The following is an 8,260-nucleotide window of genomic DNA, read 5'->3' as shown; positions in this document are numbered from 1 at the left end:
GGGAAGTCTACGTGGGAGCGTACGTGTCCTTGGCTCTGTTTGTTGAGGAGGACAGTGTCTCAAGATTCAGGCTCAGCCCTTTCCCTCCTGGGACGGTCGAAGGGTGGCTTGTGGGAGGCAGCTTTAGGACAACGGGTATCGCTGAAACCACAAATCTCTGGCGGGGGGGGGGGGGGGAAGAAGCCGCCGGAGGGGGCAGCTTCTCGCTTGCCCCAGCCCAAACTTTTAAAAACCCGATTTCGGAATTTAACGGAAGCCCTTGGCTTCACGTTTCGCTGGGCAGGGCCAGGAGAGCCCAGCCTGGGTAGCTTCTCCGGCCCGCCTCCCAAGGAGAAGCCTCGGATCAGTGTGCTTCTCCTGAGCTGTGTCTGAAGGCAGGGCAGGCTGGCTGGTGCTCACAGAAACATCTTCCCTAGCTTTGCCTTCCTATTTAATTTTCACCCTTCAGATCAGTAGCCCCCAATTCTGCGGGGGACCACTGAAAAGGGACTCTAAATACCCCACTCCAGCTACCCTAGCTGTGAGGGTCCTAGGCCTGCAGCAATGGGGGCTGAGGAGTTGATGCTCCCTGACATCCGATTCCCCCAAAGCAGGTCCGCTCTCCTCTACGTGGGCCTCTTTGGACCTCCATACCGATTCAGCGATTCAGCGAAGAGATTTCCCCTGCGTCGTATCTCGCCCTTCCTCAGAGATTTTCCTGAGAATCCCAGGAGTTGGCCATAATCCCACGGGGGGGGGGAGGGATGGTGAGGGTGGGGGTGGCGTTTCCTTCCAGTGAGCCTGCATTCTAGTCTTGTCCTCAGCAGCCGGGATCGCTCCGAGGAGGGCTGCGATCCCATAACCCATTTTCAACTCCAGAACCTGGTTTGGGCTACTGTCCTTTAAGGAGGCACAGATGCCGTGCAGGGTGGTATCCCAACCCCCTTCCTGGCCCTTCTAATCTGGTAGAAGATATTTGCGGGAGAAACTGTCTTAAAAAAAATGAACTGAAAGCGTGAGAGCCACCGGCCAGCTGTTATCTGGGACGGAAGGCTGCAGTAATCGATGGGCTATTTTCACGCGGTAATAGGGCCCTGTGATTGCTCTATTAACCTTTAGACCTGTCTGAGGGACTCCGCAGGTCGAAGCCCCGCTGCCCGGGCCTCTAGGTCCTACTGGCAACTTCCAACTGCAGCCTGGACGCTTCCCGCCTCCTCGCTAGGGAGGGGTCCGGAGTGGCTGGAAGAGCCAGCCTCCCTGGGAGCTGGAGGGACTGCTGGACTGCCCCACCCCCAGCCCCCAGCCCCTGGATTGCCGTGGCAGCCACTGCAGGTTACTGGAGAAAATGAGGAAAACTGGGGAACTACTGACAGGAAGGGTTGCGCGTTTTACCAGGATACAGAAAACGGGAGAGCCGGACCTGGTAGCCTCAGCGCTTTGCTGTCCTCTAGGGCTGCAGGCAAGGCAGGTCGCTGCGCTCTGATTTTAGGGGTTCAGCCCAGCTTTCCTTTCACTTCCCATGCGTCCCGGGCTGGGAGAATCCCAACTACTACCGCCCCCAAACCTCTCCTCAGCGCTACACTCAGTTTGTCCCCACATGGCGCAGGGCCCATCCCAAGAGGTCACCTTCCCTTCCAATAGTCCCGCCCCTACCCCTAGCGTCCAGGCCGGGGCTGGACGTGGGCTTCCCTGCGCCACGTCTCATGAACAAAGTGAATCCTGGGTAAGACTGCAAACCGAGTGGCTCTTAGGGCCGTGGATGAAGTATTTTTTGCTTTTTCCAAAGAGAGCCCAGTCCCTGGACTTTGCCTGTTGGAGTCTTTTTGAATCGTCCTGCAGCCTGGAGCCCGGCGGTGGTGCAACCGCTGCGCGCTCCCCGCCTCCCGCCCTTCCACGTGACTCCCACAGGCCACTCAGCGGAGGGCGACTAGGGAGTGGAGAGGCCAAGGGAACGACGTTGCGAACTAGGGGGACTCGGAGGCGGCTGGTCCTGTGGCAGTGAGAAGCCGATCGGTCAGCAGCTGCTGCGGTCCCTGCGCCGTCCCAGCTCCCGGGGCGCCGTGGGAAGCCTCCCGTGGCCCAGCCCTCTGGCAATCTCCAGCCCCACAGGTATGGCTTCTTCTCTTCCCTCTCCCGCCCCTTCCAGCAGTCCCAGAAACTCCCGAGCTCCTCCGCCCACCCCCCCAGTTTGTCTGGGAAGAGAGGGGGTACCCCGTTAAGTAAACGGGGCGACGAAGTCACCGTCTCCCCACGAAGTCCACAGCCTGCTCTACGCTTGGTTCCGGCTCCGTAACTTCTTAGTTAAGTTTTGGGAGGAAAGTAGAGAGGGGTATTCGAATTGTGTTCGAATACTTTTTGTAGGACTCGGTCCCAAGAGAAAACTCCGGCCCGGGTTTGACCGCACGGCCGGCCGGGGGGATGACGGTAACAGTGAAATCACACTGACCGGCTGACCTGGGCCACTGACTCTCACCCAGAGAGGCGACTGCTGGGTGCGTGTAGACCCCCAGGGCGACTTTGGGGACACCGAGTGGTGGCCGGAGGCAGCGCAGCTGGGGCTTCGGCTGGGCTCCACGGTAGGAGTACCGGAGTACCGTTTTAAGACCCTTTTCGAGGCAGCCTCCTCATTTCCCGGAGGAAGGCCCAGGGAAGGTATGGAAACCTTACCCTTAAACAAAGCGCTTCTTGGTTGACTTCAACTAGCCGCTGGCAGGGCGCTCCCACAGAGAAGGCCTGCCGGTCACTCGCCACGGAGAGATGCCTGTGTGGAAGTGTTACGCAGCTGGGGGTGCAGTAGGGATTTTCCTGGGTATACACCAACCTCCCCGCGGTGAGGTGCAACCAGGCTTGAGAGAATGAGGGTCCTTTTGATCTGGAGGAGAAGGTGGTGTGGAATCTGCTACAAGTTCTGCTACACCGTGGACCGCCTGGAGACTGGGGGAAACCCCTGTGGGGGGGTATTTCGGGTAATCAGTCATGAGCAAGTTTTGAGCTAAAGAAAAGTTATAGCTGTGGGAAATAGGAGATGATCCTAACCCCTCGGAGTGTTCGTATCCAGGGTGTTTCTGGGCACTGGCGCAGGAGACACAGTAGGGATTTCCCTTGTGTAGTAGATGAATTCTAGCACTCCAGCATTATAAATCCTCCTACTTTCAGAAATAGACCTAAGAGGAGCTATTGGTTAAATCTTGAAGGAAGAAAGCATTTCCTGTCAGCCTGTGGATTTGGGGTGAAAAAAGTTGAATGGTTAGTACAGGAAAGACTGGGGTGCTGGCATGGGCCTCTACCTGGAGGCCAGACTGCAACTGTCGGTCTCTCAGCTACTGGGCTCACTCTACAGATACTTAGGGGATTGTTAAATTCCAAATCAGTCAGAGTCACCTTAAGGGAAAAGTTCACTCCTTGTCTTTCTAGAAATATACAGTGATATTTTCCTCCACCTTTTATTGGTTCTAGTAATCCAATTGTAAAGAATTATACCAGCCATTTTACAAAGGTAGGAAATGTAATGGAGACAAATGTTAGTGATATCATGTTTAACTTTTATATTTTAAAGATATGAAGTTAAAAAAAGATATGAAGTTATATAAGGTTATATACCAGCAACTATGATGGAAGTTGGATTATAGAATTAGAAGCCTCCTTTTTCTGAAGTTATATGAGATAAGAAACCTTAGGACATTGCCTTTTACAACGGCAGGAGTTGCGATATATATTGAAATGTGTCAACTACTTGATATAAAAATTAAATGCTCAATATTTTGTTAAGGTATGACTATATTTACTGAAGGCGGCCCAGGAATTCTGTAGGAAATATTTTTTGCCCTTTTTTCCAATGTTTACCTCACATTAAATTGTTTATAACCACCTTCTCACCAAACTTCTTGCTTAAGGAAAATGCCCACCAAACCAATAATTTGCTGCATATTTTCTAAAGCAAATGATAAACCATTCAGGAGTTACTATGCGGCTGCCTCACGCAGCGTTACTAGTTTCATTTTGATTATTTTTATTACTGATGTTTTAAAAATGGTCAAAAGCATCGCACCATCCCAGAATTTTACACAGATAAAAGATCATTTCTTTCAGGATGTATTACATCTGAGGCATATTCTTACTGATACTTACAAATCTGTAATAATAATAACAACACCAACAGTTCTATAGAAACTGTTTTGTGCCCGACCTGTGGGATAGGAAACCTGTCAATGAGGAAATAAGGCTGTAATTGTTCTACCTGTTGCAATTTATAGTTATCATTCAGAATCTTCACAGCGACTCTGTCAAACGGGTACCTTTGGTATCGGCATTTTACAGATGAAGAAACAGGCAAAGAGGGATTAAATTCCGTGTCTTTAAGCATGGACTATATAGCAAAGCCTGGTTTCAGGCTACACCTCACATATTTCTCCTTAAAAGTCTACATTTGCAATAAGGAACCCCCTCCTCTGTTAAAGCATCTGCCTCCACATGAGAACAGGACTGCAGATCCATTTCCCACACTCGGTCATTGTACTTCTACCTCAGGGATGGTTCAGAATGTCTCTGGACTTAGGGGAGCTGTGGAGGAAAGTGCCTGGCATAGAACAGGTGTTTCCAAGTGTGGAGCTCTTCCTTTTGTTTTTATAATCAAAATGGCCTGGGAAGAATCAAAACACAGAACACATATACTAAAATTCCACAAGCTCTTCCATGTGTTGTGTGGACCAGTGATTACATAAGATTATATAAGAAGGGGATTCAAAGCGTTCATAGAAAAATGAGATTGAGTGAAATTTATCTCCCAGACTTTCGAAACCTCTTCATATAAAGACAATCATTTTGAATGGGCCGTGATTAGTTCTGTAAATGGACTGTCCTCAATTTCCAATCTGTAAAATCCCCCAAATATGACGATTTGCAAGAAACATTCCAATTGTTGTTTGGCACCCACATGGTATGAGGGGTTTCATGACTCTTGTGATTAGCAGACGCTACAGCTCATTCATACACATTTAGACTACCTGGGTCTCCAGTTTTTAGAAAAAGTTCCATTTCTTAGTTTGCTCGTTTCTGTAAAGTGTGTTGGGCTTTCTGGAGCAACTGAAACTTATTTCTTGGCCAGGATGCTTGGGGAGGGATGGGGTACGCGGAAAGCAGAGCATGAGAGAAGAGATTCGGTCCTGGACACTCCGGGGACCCTCTTGGACCATCTAAAACTGTGACAAAAAGATGCTCAACTCCTACGATAAAATTAAAAACCTTCCCTAGTAAGCAATGCAAAAATAGTTGTTCTAGATCACAATATATAACTATATTCTCAAGAAGTGGTGAGGCCCACACTCCGAGACGCCCAGACACCAGGGCCTTGGCAAAACTGGCGAACGAAACAAAGACTTGAGCTTCTCCCGGCATGGCGCGGCCTCCCGAGCTGGGCGCAACCGGACCTGAGAACGTAGATGTGGGACGAACGAACGGAACGTAGGTCACACGACTCCACTCACGCTTTCTGTGCTTCTTCCTTTAGGAACGGCCGCCGGACAATCGGTTTGCAGCACGCAACTGAGGTCAAAGGACCAGACTCCCGCCGGCGGCTGCCGCCCACCTCCTCGCCCAGGGCTTAGGCGGGCGTCCCCAGGAGGGTCTGCCTAGAGTCCCGGGAACTCTGAGACCTCCAGCACCGGACGCGCATTTGTCTCCTCCGGGCCCCACCACCCGGAAGCCATCAAACTTTTTAAAACACAAGAGCCTAGAGTCTTGCTCAAGACTGGATGTGACCTTTTGGTGTGTTTACTACGCTGGGTTTTTGTTTGTTTGTTTTTGTTTTTTGTGAGAGATTTTTTTCCCACTTTGATTTTCTTTGCTTTGTCCATCCTTCGCCGGTCCGTGGTTGTCGTTCCGTAGTTTCTGCACCGAGCCTTGGCCTGCGCGCTAGAAGGAGCCCGCGAAGGGACCATGTACCAGAGCCTGGCAATGGCCGCCAACCACGGCCCGCCTCCCGGGGCCTACGAGACCAGCGGGCCGGGCGCCTTCATGCACAGCGCGGGCGCGGCGTCCTCGCCGGTCTATGTGCCCACGCCGCGCGTGCCCTCCTCCGTGCTGGGCCTGTCCTACCTCCAGGGCGGAGCTGGCGGCTCCACGTCCGGGGCCGGCTCCGGAGCCACTTCTGGGACTGCCCCGTCGGGGACCGGGCCGGGGACCCAGCAGAGCAGCCCCGGCTGGAGCCAGGCCGGAGCCGAGGGAACGGCCTACACCCCACCCGTGTCGCCGCGCTTCTCCTTCCCGGGCACCACCGGGTCCCTGGCAGCCGCCGCCGCCGCCGCCGCTGCCCGGGAGGCCGCCGCCTACAGCAGTGGCGGCGGGGCCGCCAGCGCGGGCCTGGCGGGCCGTGAGCAGTACGGGCGCGCTGGCTTCGCGGGCTCCTACTCCAGCCCCTATCCCGCCTACATGGCCGACGTGGGGGCGTCGTGGGCCGCCGCCGCCTCCGCCGGCCCCTTCGACAGCCCGGTCCTGCACAGCCTGTCGGGCAGAGCCAACCCGGCCGCCCGCCACCCCAACCTCGGTGAGTACCGTGCGCGCCCCGCAGGCTTGGGCTGGGTGCGCACTGACTTTGTCATTCGTAGAGGTCAGGGAAGGCTCCTAGGGCGCTGAACTGGGGAAAGAGAAGGTGGAGAGGCCTAGGGCGATTGGGGTGGTGAAGGTCAAGTCCCCAGGAGACCAGGTTTTGTTGAGTGAGGGCGGGTCTGCCGGGAAGATCTCTTTGGAAAGGGAGGGTCAACGGGAAGGTGCGCAGTGGGAAGGAGGGTCTCCATTCCTGCTCCAGATGTCTGGCCAGCCTGGGCCGCAGGACACGTGTTGTGCGGGCGGGTGGGGGGGGGAGGGGGCGGGGCGCTGCGGCTGGTCTGGAGGTGACTGCGGGAGGACAAGGGAGTTCACTGAGACCTGTGAGGAGCAGCCCGGGGAGCCCGCAGGCTGAGTTTCTGTTCCCATTTCCTCTGCCCGGCCCTCAGAGACCTCGGTGGGGAACTGATTAAATTGACTGGAGCCAGAGATTTTTCTGTGCCATTTGTTGGCCCAGTTGGAGGATCCCTCAGGGGGGCAGGTGATTGCCCACCGGGAGCAAAGGCGGGGCAGGAGACACGGAGCCCCCCTGGGTGGCGGATGGACCATGTGTGTTTTGGGGTGGTGCTGCCCCCAAGAGGCAGACTTTGGGGCACAGGACAGACCAGCAAAAACCCACTCCTGTCCTTGTGTACGACAGAAGAAACCAGGGGCTTATTTAATGTCGGAGGTAAATGGAGAATGCCCACTCACTACCATCAAGTTGATGCCTACTCTCGGCCAGCCTATGGAACAGGGTAGAACTGCCTCTGTGAGTGGCTGAGGCTGTCACCGGTGGTTTCAAACTGCTGGCCTTGCTTTGCAGCGCCATACGTAACCACTAGCCACCAGGGCTCCAGTGGAAAATGAGCTGTGTGGATAGGTCCCAACCTCTCTGGTCTGGGGTTAGAAATAACTGCAGTGATGGGCCCACCTGATCTTCCCATGGAATGTCAGCCGTGAGCGGCCTGCATAGGTGATGAACTAAAGCCTCTAAATCAAAGGCCAAAGTCATGGCCTTTGAGTCAACACCGACTCATGGTCACTCTATAGGACAAGGTAGAGTGGGTTTCAGAGGTTGGATGCTCTGTCTTTCTCTCTGGACTGAGAAAGAGCCTCTTCATTCTGTGCTAAAGAGCAAGGAAAGTGGCAACAATTAATTCAGAAGGAGAGACTGACTTCTTGCCTCCTTTGACCTCCTTCAGGCCTTTTGGAATTTTCCGGAAGGGAGGAGAAAATCCCATTTGGGTTGAGATGGTTTATGTCTGGGAGGAGAAACCCAGATTTAAGGAACTAAGTTAACATTTATTAACTACCTACTAAGTGTGAAACTATTTTCGCATTTGTTCTCACTTTGAAGAGCAAAGCCTATCTCTTCCCCAAGTTTTCCATTTTGATTCCAGAGGACGGCTCTGACTTTGAAGAGCTTTTAAATTATCCTCTGACCCTGGGTGGCCAGGGAAGGCCCCCAGCAAGTTCTGGTCAAATACACATCCCAGGTAAACTGATTAACCATGGAAATGGCGCCTGGGCTGACTCTGTCTCCTAGTGCCCTCCTCCCCTCACGGGGGAGCCAGACAGCACGCCCTGGGGAGGCGGGCCGCTGCTGTGAGCCGTTGGGCAGATCTGGGCGAGAAGGGAGCTGGCGTGTATCTCCATACAATGGCAACTGGGGACCCTTTGGCTTGGTCTTCTTAGAATC

At 53.7% G+C, this 8,260-nt stretch overlaps 1 protein-coding gene across 1 annotated transcript in view; it reads left to right on the top strand.

Annotated features, from left to right (window-relative positions):
• The first annotated feature begins 1,960 nt into the window (after positions 1-1,960).
• Positions 1,961-8,260, top strand: part of GATA4 (GATA binding protein 4) — a 70,509-nt gene continuing 64,209 nt past the window's right edge. Inside the window, exons 1-2 of the mRNA XM_075555693.1 lie at positions 1,961-2,088; positions 5,486-6,520. Coding sequence (XP_075411808.1) covers positions 5,914-6,520 — 607 coding nt within the window. The 5' untranslated portion in view covers positions 1,961-2,088; positions 5,486-5,913. The remainder of the gene's footprint in view (positions 2,089-5,485; positions 6,521-8,260) is intronic.

The sequence above is a fragment of the Tenrec ecaudatus genome, chromosome 8 (assembly GCF_050624435.1).
Source record: "Tenrec ecaudatus isolate mTenEca1 chromosome 8, mTenEca1.hap1, whole genome shotgun sequence".
NCBI classification, from domain to species: Eukaryota; Metazoa; Chordata; class Mammalia; order Afrosoricida; family Tenrecidae; genus Tenrec; species Tenrec ecaudatus.
Note: the sequence above shows the minus strand (reverse complement) of the source record. Positions and strands in the feature narration are given on the sequence as shown.